This window comes from Conger conger, chromosome 8 (assembly GCF_963514075.1).
Source record: "Conger conger chromosome 8, fConCon1.1, whole genome shotgun sequence".
Lineage (NCBI taxonomy): Eukaryota > Metazoa > Chordata > Actinopteri > Anguilliformes > Congridae > Conger > Conger conger.
In genome coordinates, this window is record NC_083767.1 from 49,043,277 (window position 1) to 49,058,539 (window position 15,263).

The 15,263-nt window shown below is 48.3% G+C and overlaps 1 protein-coding gene and 1 long non-coding RNA gene across 4 annotated transcripts in view; one reads left to right on the forward strand and one right to left on the reverse strand.

The window, feature by feature from the left end:
- Nucleotides 1-12,485, reverse strand: part of kmt2e (lysine (K)-specific methyltransferase 2E) — a 39,166-nt gene extending 26,681 nt beyond the window's left edge. For both annotated transcript variants that reach the window (XM_061252200.1, XM_061252199.1), the window contains exons 1-2: nucleotides 12,139-12,485; nucleotides 542-726 (exon numbers count right to left, since the gene is read on the reverse strand). In XM_061252200.1, the coding sequence (XP_061108184.1) occupies nucleotides 542-612 (71 nt within the window). In that variant the 5' untranslated portion in view covers nucleotides 613-726; nucleotides 12,139-12,485. The remainder of the gene's footprint in view (nucleotides 1-541; nucleotides 727-12,138) is intronic.
- LOC133135304 (uncharacterized) lies at nucleotides 10,343-12,690 on the forward strand. 2 transcript variants are annotated; one of them, XR_009709378.1, is made up of 3 exons: nucleotides 10,343-10,499; nucleotides 12,157-12,269; nucleotides 12,458-12,690. It is a non-coding gene; the product is annotated as an uncharacterized LOC133135304 (long non-coding RNA). The 2 variants fall into 2 exon arrangements; XR_009709379.1 differs by lacking the exon at nucleotides 12,458-12,690 and having other exon boundaries at nucleotides 10,343-10,483; nucleotides 12,157-12,446.
- Nucleotides 12,691-15,263: the final 2,573 nt, after the last annotated feature.

Below are 15,263 nucleotides of genomic sequence, written 5' to 3' on the forward strand. Positions count from 1 at the left end.
GCAGGAGAGCGAGACAGAGAGAGAGAGGGAGAAAGAGAGAATTAATGTCGGTGAAAGGCCTGCATTCGTTAGATAGAGGTTTTTAAAATGTACCATGCAAAGAGAGCACAACCGATGAGCAGAGAGGACTTCACTGCCAGATACAGAGCAGGAGCAGGCCCAATGACCCCCGTCTCGCCCCAAAGCAGAAGAGCAAAACAAACAAAAGGAGTAGGTATCGGCATCAGCTGACGGCTCCTCTAAATAATGGAAAACCGGTATTGGCCAGACATTCATATGGGTGCATCCCTAGCAGAGACAAAAGTGTACTTCCTCAGTCAATTTCATAAATAATTAACAAATAATCAAACGGTTGAAACATCTGAGAGGGGGAAACGCACTGCCCAGCATGTGATGACATGGCAGACACAGGACAGACGGACCAGAGAGAAGACAAACGGAGAGAAACAGAGACACACACACACACACACACACACACACACAGGGACAGAGAAAGACAGAGAGAAAGGGAGAGAGAAAGAGAGAGGGAGAGCGCACTCACTCCGAGCCTGCAGCCATGTCCAGGTATGAGGTGCTTCCGGTGTCCACCCCTACTGGGACGGCTATGCTCATGACGTTCTCTTCTGAGAAACTCTTGTCCTACTGAGTCCGGAGCAGGAGGATCCAAAACACTGAGGCATTCCAGCCACAGCACTCATTGCACACATCTAAGTGCATCCACCAGGCCTGCAGAGACGGGGAGAGAGACGCACACGGGGTTTAAGCATGTACATGACACACTGAACAGCGTTCCTAAGCGTTTCACAACATTGAGGAATGTTCACCTGCGGAGCCTTACTCTGTACAGCTGATGAGAATGTTAAAATTATTTTCAAATGCTCCAGGAATGAATAATTTTTGTTTCCTTTGTTGTGGTGACAGGTATGAGTATAGGCTACGTTAACGTCACAAGGCGACCTCTACGCAGCCTAAAAAAACTGCAGCTTGGGGAAGTACCCTGAAAGCCCACTAGAGGGAGTGCCGCAGCACCAAAAAGGGGTTTCCATTAACAAAAGGAGGAAAGAACCATGACTGTTGCCATTTCGCTTTGAATTAAACGACTGTTCTTTCATGGCTCAAACACACAAACGCCTTTATCAACATGCACAAAACACAACAGATCAATCCTGCTGAGCTATTGATGCTCTCTCTCGCTCTGTGACTCACTGACACACAAACACACACACACACACACACGTAGGTATGTACGTACACACAACCAGAGAGAACAGAATAAGAACAAAATAAGGCGAGCAGGTTTAAAAATAACCTTCTTTAAAAAATCTTTAACCCCAACGGTCACCCCTCACTGCATAGGAAATCCATTTAATAATAAATACTAATACATGCACAACTCAAGGAGAAAAAGTAATGGAATAATCATTGATTGGTAGTAGCTCCATTGAAAGGTACACAAGTCAGTCCTCAAATGTGTGCTTATCAGGGAAATGGCAGGTCAGCGAAGCCCCATTCAGCACATCAGCACAGAGGAGGAAAGGGCATTAGCGCACTGAGTGCTCACACTCGAGTGTGTGCGTCTTCCTGTGCTCAGTGCTGACCGAAGCTCAGAAAGCAGCCATTACGGCTCTGGCTTCACTGGAGTTGAGTGGCCGCGGGTGCAGCAAAAGGCCCAGTCCTTTCTACAGGCGCTTCATGCCAGAGACCAGAGACAGACACACCGTGCAAGGGCAGACACGGGAAGGAAGGAGACGGTCAGCGCTCTGTTCTGTGGGTCAGGCAAAATGGGGGGTGGGGAGGGAGGCAGTCTGGCGAGAATGATGGGGCACAGTGGGGCAGCTATTGGGCCAGCCAGATACTCACAGAGACAGCACCTGTCTGCTCCAGGGATAATTAATAGCGGTGTGGAGAGAGAGAGACATAGAGTCATGGGGGGGGGGGAGAGGGAGAGGGAGAGGGGGAGAGAGAGAGAGAGAGAGAGAGAGAGAGAGAGAGAGAGAGAGAGAGAGAGAGAGAGAGAGAGAGAGAGTCATGGAGAGGGAGAGAGGGAAAGAGGGAGAGAGAGAGAGAGAGATGTACATTATGCATGAATGAGTATGGGTGGGTGCATTTGTCCTGTGCTTTTGCACTGTGAGTATTTGTGTATGCACTACTTCCTGCGTGCTAGTTTGTGAAACTGCTTCTTTAAGTCTGTTTCATGTTTATATATGGGTGTGTGTGTGTATTATATGCAACCGTGCGCGCGCGTGTGTGTGTAAGTGTGTGTAAGTGTGTGTGTGTGTGTTCATCTTCCCTTTCCAGCTGAGATACAGGGGCCCAGTTGTTTGGCCTGTGGGTCGAACTAGGCCCTCCACGGCAGGAATCAACCCTCTGTTATTTAGGAGGAAACTTGCTGTTATTACTAACTGCCTTTGTGTACCAGCATTTAAACATTTTAGCACATCGTTTACACAGCGGGAGAACAACGCAAGGCAGAACACACCGACAACAGGAGGCCTCCATTACACAAACCTCTTCCTGAAAAAGCAGCAGTTTACCATAAGATACAAATAACAATAAAACAGCTCTACTGCCTGCGACTCCAGGCCCAGCTGCAATAAAAGAAGTCTTCCCCTCCAAAAAACCCAACTGCTTCAAACACACTGCCTGTCTTTACCCCAGCAAGGGAATCCTGCGGTCACTGCTCAGGAATGCAGACACACACACACACACACACACACATACACACATTCTCTCCCTCTGGTTCTCTCAGTCTCTCTCTCACTACAAATCCAGTACAGGCATAGACCGTCACTTCTCTTAGACTTAAGACACACACACACACACACACACACACACACACACGACAGAAATACACAACCCCACCCAAATTCTTTTGCCATGAGGCACACATAGGCACTGTACACCAGCCAGACACATTCAGGACTCACAAAGAGGTGGAAGAAAGGAGTACAGTAAAACTCGGGAGGACGACGTCTGAGCTCCGCCCATTTCCTCTGTCCGTCATGAGTGAATCACTGCCAAAAACAGCACCCCTCACCCCCCCGCCCCACCCCCCTGCCCCCCTACCCATACTTCCCGAAGACCGGGAGCAGGAAGGAGGACGGGGAGTGCCCCAGTTCCTAATTAAAAGGACGGGGAACGCAGTCTTTAAAGCTAGCTTCGAACACAACCACTCCCGTACCGTGTGCCAGAGAGGGGGAGAAAGAGAGGGGAAGGCCGCGGGAGAGAGAGAGAAACAGACAAACGGAGAAAACGATTATGGCCGAAGGGAAGTTGGCAGGCCGGGCTTGCGCCCGTCTCTCCATTACCACTTCACAGAGGTCCATGGAAGGGAACACGCAGAGCCTCCATCTTGTGTTTGTGAAAGTGGCGTGTTCCTGATTCTCTCTCCCACAGATGGGGTCAGACAGCCCCCTCCTCCACAGCCAATCACAGTCCAGGAAGGAGCGGGAATTGGCCCTGACGTTATAAAGGTCTGGGTGGGAATGGAGCGTGGCTGAAGGTCAAGAGCTGGGAGTTCATAAACATCCCCGTGTTCATCCCTCCCTCCCCACATCCGTCCCTCCCTCCATCCCCCTCTATCCGTTTATCCCACTCAGACACTGTCCCCCCCTGAACTTGCTGCACACTTAGCAATTTTAATGTGTTAAGACGTTCCTCTTTTTACGCCTGGTATTAATGTTTGATATGACTTTGAGCAGGGAGAAATGGAAGCAAGGATCCTGCAATAAGAGCTGCTTTCAGCAACGCAGATGTGACTACACATGAGCATCAGAGTCACACTCACACACGCAAAAGACACACTCGTGTAGAGCATACATTTAATATGCATAAAATGCATTACATACACATACACACGCAAAATGCAGTGTGTGTATTTTAAAAATACACAGACGCGCACCGTGCTCTCTCTCGCTCGCTCGCTCACTCACTCACACTCTCACACACACACACAGTCTGTAGGTGCCTAGTGGTCTTCTCCTGAATCACAGTCTCCATAATGCCAGCCAGGCAATCCCACAATCCTTCACTTTGGCAGAGATGGGACAAGGTGATCTGTGTAGTATCAGACCAGCACAGGGGTCCCTCACTCACAGCACTCTGCAGATACGCCCCTCCTCCTGGGAAGCCCGAGACATCGGCCGCTCTCTGCATGTGCAAAAGGGAGCTGCGCATAAATCCTTTATTACATAACCTTTTCCTGGATCCAGGAAATAATAACAATGTAGATGATAATGACCCCCTGAACCACACTCTCTCTCTCTCACACACACACACACGCACGCACACACACACACACACACACACAGAGGCACAACACTAATAACAACAGCGCTCACGATCAGCAGGGCTCACTTGCACACTCTACAGAGCTCACCCACCAATCAGCAGCTCTCATTTCTACACTCAACAGAGCTGACCAATCAGCAGGGCTCACTTCCACACTCCACAGAGCTCATCCACCAATCAGCAGCACTAGACAGGAGTGGACGTCACCCAGAGAAAGAGACACAGAAAGAGAGGGAGGGAGAGACACAGAGGAAGAGAGCAACTGCTTGTAAATATAACCCCAGGGCAACACCTTACACACAGAACCACCCACACACACACACACACACTAAAGGGACTGTAAGCTCAGAGACAGATGTTGTTCTCTGCCTGGCTCAGGCCCAGCTTGCGAGTGGCAGCGCAGAGGATCAGAACCAGGAGCAGGGCCACCGCCAGCCCTGTCCTCCTCCACCAGAGGGGCACACGCTCCCCACACGCTCCCACGGGCCTCAACCATGGACCGCACACTCGAGCAGGGATCCACACGGTCGCTCTCATATCAATCCAAGTGTCAAACGTGCAGCGTGAGGAAGGAGGAGCGAAGCGGGGGCGTCTTCCTCCGTTTCCCGCTGCCGGTTTCCGCGGCGACTGCTGCAGCGCTAGCGCTAATGAGCGACTGGAGGCAGGGCGGTTAGTCATTAACAACCGCGGGCCAGGAGACCGCCCTCCGCAACACGCCGCTGCTCCACGGCTGGTCCCGCGGTTCACTTTGCACGGTTACATCACCGCGCAGCGATGCCGCGGCCCGTCCGCTGGGTCCTGCCGTTTTACGCACCGCGAGACACGCGGTTGGCAGCACAGAGGAGGGGGGCGGGGGCGGGGGTGGGGGGCGGGGTCCGAAGGGAGCCCGGCAGCTGCGGTCTGTCTTTGGGACGGGCGTCGGGAGAGCGCGGGGGGGGGGGGGGGCTGTTAAAGAGGATCTGTTCCACAGAGTGTGACGAAAACGGTGACACCTGAAACTCCGCTTCCCCCTGAACGCCTGGGCCGTGTGACAGGGCGGGGCTGCCAGGGCTGCAGGCTGGCCGACCCAGGCCACTGCAAAATACCTCCACCCCGCTTCCTGCAGCTAGAACAAGCCCCACAGAGGGAGGGAGAGAGGGAGAGGACTCTCTGGCTGCTTCAGAGAGCGTGACGGCAGACTTTCTCTTCCCTCTGGAAGTGCAGGAGCTGCGGAGGGGAGCAGCCGGGTCGGGGCAGACTCCTCTTCCTCACTGTCTGCAGGAGATATGTGAGGAGGTGACAGAGGGAGGCTGGGAGGTCTAATACTGTCACCACCTCCCACATCACAGCCCTCCACCTGCCTTCTGCCACACACACACACATCACACACACATCACACACACACACTACACATTACACATTACACATTACACACACACACACACATCACACATCACACGAACGCACACATACACAAACATCACACACCACACACACAAACACATTGACACAGGAGCTAGTAAGCATAAACATGTACTCTTACTCTTACTGGCAGGCAAGCACGCAGTGGTATTTAGCGACAACATCTTGCAGACTCTGCTTACAACTCTGTAGTAGTCCATGAAGACCAAACAAAAGTATAAGAGAGTCCATTCATTCCCCATGTTTTAGGCTGCAGTTCAGGTGGGAACTCCCCGGCGCAGCCCGACCCCACAGGGGAACATGGTTTCTCCCATTACAGCGTGAACGTGTGTGTGCGTGTGTGTGTATGTGTGTGTGTCTGTCTGTCAGGTGGGGTGAGGTGAGAGGAAAGGTGCGTCACCCCTCCCCTGCCTGCCCTCAGGGGGGTCACCTCTCCGTCTGTCGACACAGCAAACAGCCAGCCGCCACCCCCCGCTGTGAGTCGCTGCTCCTGCACCGCGCACGGCCTGAACGCTCCCTCTCAGGGAGAGACCACAGCCACGGGGATAGGGGACACCTACACGCTGCACGCGTGTTTGGGTAAGTGTACGCGAGAGTGAGTGTCCGACTGTGTGGATACACTTATTTGGACAAATCCTTCCTGTCTTTCAGCATCCTGACCACGCCCCCGGTCCCTCGCTCTCCCCCTCCCCTCTCAGCTGTGTGTGTGTGTGTGTGTGTGTGTAAGAGGAGCAGTACTTGGGCCAGGGGCAGGGAGCCAGGAGATGGGAGGTAGAGAGGGGGAGAGGGAGAGGAGGGGGGTAAGAACAGGCGCCAGGACGCTGCGGAGCGGGACTGTAGAAGGTGTGAACCGAGGACTGTGGGACAGTAATGAGGTCACAGGCCCAACGGGGACCTGCTGCACTAAATTAATTCACTTCTGGACCTGTCGCGGAGTCATGTGACCTCACATTTACTCACTTACTCAAACTCACATGCGTGAGCGCACAGACACACACTCGCATGTACATACAGACACATACAAAGCAGGAACATACACACATGCTCACACAGGCGTAAGTATACACACACGCATACACATGTACACAACTACACACGACACACATAAACATGCACTGTCATAGGTGCAAGAATGTACACACAGGCATGTGCACGTGCACATGCACACACATGCACTCTCACACAGACGAGAACACGCAAACACACATGCTTAGGTGCAGACCGATAGGACAGCAGGCAGCCAATGCGCAGGTCTAATGGAAACCGAGGCAGAGACACTGCCACTTTAAGGAGGGAGAAAGAGCACAGCTTTACAAGGCTTCTCACTGGATAAAGAGCGTCCTCTCCCAAAGCACTATTGATCTGCATCGACACAAAATGGAGACCTTTCAGAGTACGCCGCGAGACCGGGCCTCAAACGAAGCACGCTATTGCCATGCAGGCCGTGTCTCCTCCTCCAGAGCTATCGGAAACGCAGAGCCGGGTGACCCCACGCCGTCACAGCACAATGCCGGACCTCATCGCCTCCTGGAGAGCTGCCCCGCATTCACCGCCTCCCCCCCCCCCCCCGCAGGGAGCCAGGGGGCCCCAAAACCTGAATCCACCAACACATTCCACCCCTGCGCGTGTGAAACACACACTGAAGGTATTAAACGGGGGTGCACGATCTTATCCAAAAGGTGAGGGTTCAAGTTTTTGTTTTAGCCCAGCGCTACAACAGCCCAATTTAACTATTTACCTAATCGTGGTCTTCCTTTGAGACCTCGATAAGAAGATTCAGGTCTTCGTGCCGGGCTAAAACGAAAACCTGCACCCGCGCCAGCCCGTTTCGGATAAGATTGAAAACGTCGATTTCAAACTGACACACAGGGGACAGGGCTCCCTCCCAGGTTGTACGGACACGGCAGGGGGAGTTTGTGCTGCCGTAGCTCCAGCGGTGGCAGGCAGGTGTGTTTGTCTAGCGCCCTGGGTCTACCGCTGCACCTGGCGTGTGTTTACACTACAGACAAAACAAAACCAGGACCGGCACGCAAGCGGAGGGGCATCGAGAGCATTCCCGGCGTTCCCTGAACAGACTGCTTTCGGGCCAGTCTGGTAGGTTGGATGTGGGAACACCCGGATCATTTAACTGGGATTAAAAAACAGATTTCAGCTTCACTGACTGCTCTGCGATTAATGCACATGATAAGTCACAGTGGATGCGGTACACTGCATAGCACAGTGTCAGATACAGGCAGGTAGACAGCACAGCTTCTGACACAGAGCGGAGAAAAGAACAGCAGTGTCAGACACAGGCAGAAACACTGCACAGCACAGTTTCTGACACGGGCCTGGACTCATGCTGGCCAAAGAGAGCTTCACTGCAGAGAGGAAAGGTGTGGGGTCACTGTGTGGTGAGACATACCATTAGGCAACGGGGCCAGCTGCTCTGCTCTGGCTGTGATTTGTGTGTGCGTGTGTAGGTCTGCGTGTGTTACACACTCCTCTGTCAGCAGGCCGCAATTCGTTTCCTGTTCTCCTGAGGACTCACTACGCACTCATAGGTAACCAAGACAACGTTACACAACATGGGAAGAGGGCCCGAGAAAAACCTTCAAACAGTTTCAAAAACTGTGTTTTTGTTGGCGGAAACAACATTTTGGCCAACAAAATTTTCACTACACAGGCATCGCCCGAATTGGCAAGTCTGGCGACCAGGCTGGGAGCAGAGCCCAGAGAGCTGGTATGGAAACAGGGTCACTGGGGACTGTGCCTGGTATTCACGCAAATACAGGGCTGTATTGGTAGAAAATAAAGGCACAGACAACAGAAAGGCGACATTAAAAAGCTCTGGTAGACTGATGGTAAGATAACATAACTGAGAGGTGAATGTTGTTGTTTTTTTTTGTTGTTTTTTTTTTTTTAAACGGGCACCCCTGCGGCCCTCCATGGACACCGCACGGCAGGTCCTCCTTGCACGGGTCAGGAGACAGACGGCCCTCATTGTCTCTTGGAGGGCAATGCCGCTTCCCATTAGCCATCTGTGCGGCTACAGTGCAACACCACCACTCACGCTAACCACTGCGCCATTACAGTGCGCACGTGACCGAGATTAGCCACAACACTTCATTTTCCCGTTTGCCTTCCATCCGGCCGTTTGAAGAAAGGGCAGTGCTCAGCCAATGGGGGGGGGGGGGGGGGGGGAGGCAGAGGGGGCGATACAAGCAGGGGGTCAGGGTCTTTATCAGTGTCAAAGGAGACCACCGACTAACAGCTGTTGTTTGGCAGAATTGATCTCCCTCCCTCTCATTCTTTACCTATCAGTCAAACCACAAGAGACCATCATTTTTGTCATTCAAACCCCCTTTTTACACAATGGGTCAAATGTTACTGTCCAGAAGGTTTAATGCCGCTATTCCTAGCTTGTTTTCTGTCTATTATGTTTTTATGTTGCAAAACATGAAGTAGAGTCCTCCTCCTGGTGTTATTTTCAGGCAAGATAAACTGTAGCTCACACAAGTGATCTCCAATGCTGCCAATGCACCAACATCACAAAGTCATGAAGACACAGCTAGTTTAGGGGGGACAGAAAGACTAGAGAAAGAATGTGGAGCCTACTATTGAGGGAAATGTTTTTTGATATTCATGCTAATGATATTTCAGTCCATTACTGCTGAACAAACCACCTCCAAACTCAAAATGGAAAAACAGCAGGACTCGATTATTGAGTGAACAAATGTTTTTGTTCATTGGCGTTATCTGATTACGCCGCCATTCCTTTGAGTAAATTGGTTTAATCACTTTATATCCATCTACACATCCTGAACACAAACCACTGTATCCTTGGCCCCCAGCCCTCACCTTCCTATACATGGATGGTGGGGGTGGGGACTGCTAAAAATGAACCTGGAATCAGGCTGTATTGGGGCTTCTGGAGAAGAGTTGAGATGTTTTACAAAGATGTGTACAACACTGTGAGAAAGGAAGAGATAAAAAGCTTGAGAAAAGGCTGGAAAGCCCCCTATTCTTTTAACAAAGTGTTGCATTTCATCCTTTTTTTATGCAACATGACTAACTACCAATACACTAGTAAAATTGCGCACACTAAAATGAACCTGTACAAACGGCATGCAGAGACAAGAAGAGAACTGTGTGGATCATTTTCAATCAATAAATATTTCAAACAAGATGGATACGCTAATAGATGGCGAACCCATACAGATCGACAAATAAGGATACGAGGACCTGCATCCTCCTCCTGAACACGTACTGAATTTCAAAGACGGACATTTAGCCTGGATTTTAAAACCGTAAGCTGTCACTGTGTCAAACTGCATGTGATACCAGGAGAATTGTGTTTTAGGTCATTTCTAAATTAAAGTTATTCGGAAACAGCGGATGCAGTGTTATTTCTGAGGGGGCGTACCCGGTTGAATAACAGACTAGGTAGCTACATTTCTGAGATTCTGTTTAACATCGAGGTAGACAACAAGACTTGCTACTTTTTTCACCAGATAAACGCACTGGTTCAATGAATGCGTGGAAAATTTTAAGGCAGCCCTGCAATGTCACATTTGCGTTGTACATTAGTAAATTATTCAAATACTTTCTGCGAATGGGACACATATGAAACGATATTGGAGTCTTTCGCGTTGTGTAGTTGCGTGTCCCTGTGTCAGCGCTGCAGTGAGCTCGGCCGGTAGGGGTGTGGAAGACTGAACAGATTAAATTACCACAACATCAACCCAGGCCGCCATTTTTACACCACTCATGAGGACAGCGAAAAAAATCCTGTGGCCGAGAAGACCGCGACGTACGAAGAAAATCACGTAGAAATTTACCCATCGCCTTCTTGCGAGACTGTGTATTAACTGTCCGTCTGTCTGTTCGGTTTGCATGTAGCTTTTACGTGTCCCTTTTGCCTGACAGGACATGGAAGAGGCGAACTTCACTAGCAACTGCAACAAGCTAGCCAGCTAGCTAGCGATAGGTCGGGAATTTGGAGACTAAAACCCTTCAAGGATCGTGATGTGAAACCCGCAACACGTAGGCTAGATACATTTCCAGTGACTCCGTTTGGATATCTAGCTAATAAACATTAACAATATCCAGCGAGATATGTGTATCTGATATATAGGATGCTAGCTGGCTAGTTAGATGCATGCGCATGAAGCTACGTAATGTTAACGTTATATTGTTCAAGAAACGGATGCATAGGCATAGTGGCTGGTTGGCTTGCTAGCTTGTTATGTCGGCTTAGTAGGCTGGGAAGGTTATACTGTAGCTAGCTATTTGATTTGCTGTTTTGGCGCATAATGGCTAGTTCGCAAAGTGCTTCAGGTTCAGTATAGCAAATGCATGGTGGCAGCGGTTACAGTAACGTTATTCCTGATACTGTGTCTTTTCACCTCATACCCCTCCCCCAACCGTTGCAGCACATCCACATACATTCTGAATCTAAATTAAGCACATAGTTAGCCAAATGTATTTTGTAATAAAAGCCAGTTGGGACTCCCTTGCCGTATTTTCAGCACCTTCGTGTCACGTAACCAGTCAGAGGCTTAGTTTTGTGCATTATTAGAACGATTAGCTGACCAGAAACGTCAACTTTACCACTAGCTAGCTCTAGTTATCATTAACGGACTTAAAGATCTTGAAATGTAATAGAGTCGTTTAACCGAATTCGTCTCGATGCAACGGAACGCGGATCCAAGTTCTAGCTGGCTAGCTAGCTATGTAAACAAAAGCTTTGTTGTACACACCTCCGAAATATTTGTTACGACAAATAAAGCGTACAGTGTCCCTGATATTTCGCAAAATCCTAGGTAATAGCGGAGATGAAGACCAGTGGACATATATGAATTGACAGCTAGATGTTGCCTAATATTGCAACCTATTAGCAAGCCAATTGTAAAAACAACGTTAATGCTAGCTACTCACTGTGCCAAGTTTTTTGGCAAGATTGCAAGCCTTGCCGAACATAAATGTTTTGGCAAAAGTTGGTTTTCGTTACATAGTTAGTCACCTATCAAAAGAACACCCATTATCACCAATTACATGACGAAAATTATTTTTCATCGCTTTCACTCTTTGTATCACTCAGTTCAGCTTCCACGACCTGCTATCATCATAGGAGGACCAGCATCTAAATTCCAAGTGCGCTGTCCTTCCACCGCCTGAACAGCACTCTTCCGGCAGAACGCAGCATAGGGTCATCGTATTTATAGCTAATAATACAGCTAAATAGCACTTTCAGTCCTACTAAGACAGTTACTTGGTTATGTACGTTAACTATGCAAGTTATAGTTAAACCAACAGCTTTCCAAGCAGATCCACAATGACAGGAAAGCCTAGGTTGTATCAGCTAACGTTAGCTAGCCTGTAATTTGATGAGCTCTTCGTAAAACTAAATGGCACATCAGCTCAAGGTTCAAGATACATATTTGAACAATAACGTGCTTCACTTACCGTTAATGTCCACTGTAGGTACTGTGAAAGAAGAACAGGGGACCCGGGTGAGACCCCCGCCGCCCGTGTCTCCACACAACCAAAACAAGACTACTGTCTCCACTGCGGGTTTACAACAACGGGGAAAAAATGTTAAGCCTAACACTACCCCCCATAAAATAACTACAGTTTGTTCTGGTGTTCCTGGGTGTCACTCGGACTCCTGTATTTTCAGTTTTTCCTGTTCAGAACCATTTAATTCTGTCCTATCTACGGTGACTGTTGGAAACTCGATTCGCTCACTCCTGTCTCTTTCCCCTTTGCAAAAATGGCGGCTCAGGCAGGACTGCCGTGGCTCCGCCTCCCCCGACGAGCCCCCCCTCATCAACCCGAACCCCGCCCCTACACTCTGCGGGGTTCACCCGCCGACGAACACAGGGGCGCAGCGAGAGGAGAGTTCATCCGCGAAAAGCGCGTTCACGACAACCGCGAGTACTGATCTGTAGTCCAAGCCTCCCGTTTTGAAAAAGGGAAAAATATGCTCGCTGTATCCACTCGCCGCCGTAATGCCTTTAGGGGTCAAATTAAACTTGAAGATTTGGAATTGTGCTTCGTGCTACATTATTTCCTCAATCACAACTAATTCAAGCTGATGTGCTTTGTGTGGTAAACATTGAATGTATTTTAAAATGGAAAAGTGTAATAATGCCAATGTTTCGTAAATTGGATAGAGCAAACAATACAATCTTTGTGTTGTAAATACTGGAAATGGAAATGAATGGAGGAGAGTGCAGATAAGTTGTGTTCTGAAAATAACTTATGTGACAGGAAATTGTGGCAAGAAAACAAAAGAGAGTTCAAACAGATGCCTGTTTTTCTTGAGTATTCACACTTACATCCTTTTTAAATATTTGTATCTTCAGGGTATTGAAGTTTCAAAAATCAGGGCCACCGAGATCAGGATTATTTGGACAGTCTTTAAACATGCTGTACGTTTCAAATCATGCATTTGGGGCGGTGCAGTCACTTTGTAACACGCCCTCCTCATCCTGTAGCTCATATTATGTGCACTGAAAGGATCATCAGGCCACATTTTCTGCAGTTTCTGGTTAGATTTTGATCTGCACGAGAAGCTTGCATCCTCTATTTACACACAATTTGGGTGGTGTAGCATAAATTGCAGTGAGCCTGGGAAGTTGATGGGCAAAGGCTGCACAAGACACACTTACTTTACCTTAGTCAGTCAGATTGGACAAACAGCTGAAGAGCTGGGGAAGCACATAGTCCCTGTAAAGGAGCTGCGTAGGTGACGTTGTCTGTTTTGGTGCTGTGGTTTCCAGCAACATTACATTACATTACATTACATTACATTACATGGCATTTAGCAGACGCTCTTATCCAGAGCGACGTACAACAAAGTGCAAATCAAACACAAGAACAAGTGCAAAGAGGACCTGAGAGGACAGTACAGTTCCGAGTCCTAGTGTAAACATACAGAAAATCTGAACCCTTGAAGAGTACAATCAACTTTCAAACTAGCATACCACAGTTGGCAGCTAGAATACAACAATACAACAGCCAATAAAAACAATACCTATACAAGTAACAATATCTATACATAAGTGCCATTGCTTCTGTGGTTTGAGAAAAAAACGGTATGAAAGGAAAGCAGTCATGTACAACTAATGACGTTGGTTTCATTTAAACGTGAACTGCTGAGGGGCTGAAGACTGGAACTTCACAGGGGCAGGGACAATTGAGAATAATCTGTAACAACTGTAAAGTATATGGGAGCACGCAGGAGGTTTCTTCAGGACTGGTGTGACTCAGGCCACTGCGGATGCTCACAAAGTCATAGAAAAGGCCGTTCTGATTGGATAAACTTGACAAGTAGATTTGCCTTTTCAACTTCAGTCATATTAACATATTATGAGCTGGATGAAATAGTAACCACAGACAAAATTGAACATAAAGGTTGTGTGTCAAATACTAATATACTTTAACGTATTTTTACTGCATGTATAGTAACAATCTCTTTATTTTTGCATTTTTATGACAATTATAAGCAAGTTCCCAATTGAATATCAAAGTAATAATCCCAGATAAAAGGTAACTGGCTCACTAATGTGGAAAGAGGGAAGATTGATTCTGCAGTTGTTGCAGAGAGCTTAATATGAGAAACTCACGTCTCCTGCTCTGCACAGTTGGAACCAGAAAATCTTTGTTACATAATTCCCTTACACAAGCACAGAGATCTCATTCTGAACTAGAAAAAAAAAAAAAGGGGGGGGGGGGTGCAGCATACCAACTGACCAGAATTTACACAAGCATCTGGACACTGCACCTCTGGAACCTGCGTAAAGAATCCAGGCGAACATAAACATCCTTTACCCGTGCTGGAAAGCTGTGTTCTCTGTTGCATTTCAAGCAAAGCAAACAGCGTTCAAAATGCTGGTTTCAAATCAATTTGAAATTCCCCTCCAACCATACTTATCGAAGTGGAGTCGTGGTTCTGTCTTAACAAGTATATAAAACCACGGACTACAAATAAGTAATACCCACGAGACTCAGTTGTACACCTGAAGTATGGCACGTCCTAGATTGTCACGCGAACCACTGCGAAATGTTTTAATTCTGTACGTGAAATAGGATGAAGAAATCTGACACAGGAATGTGCGGCCAGTTGATGTATTTTAACTGCCACATATTTTATAGCTACGGTCTCAAAATCTATCCCCGTACCGTCACAAACCTGATGTTAATCGTCGCACTGTGTGCAGAACGCTCCTACAGTGCTTTCCAAAATCCTCCTATTCACATTCCGAATGAGTTTCCCCTCCCCCACACAAGATTGTTCTGGCCAAACCGCAGCCCCCTGCGCACGCGCTCTATGAGAGGTATAAAGTCTATCGGATGTCTCTCTTCTTTTTGTGTCGTCAATGGAGATCGAAGCAGCTTCGGAAAATGCACAAGGGTTACTGGCGTTCTCCTTCCCGAAGTTAGCTCGCAGTCCAAAGCATGTCGGAGTTCTTTTCGTTTTCAGGAAACAAAAGTAACCGCTTTGCTGCTTCTGATTCGATATATTATTCTTTACCAGCTTAAACGTGTATTTAAGAAAAATATTTAATTCAATTTTAGGGCCTAGG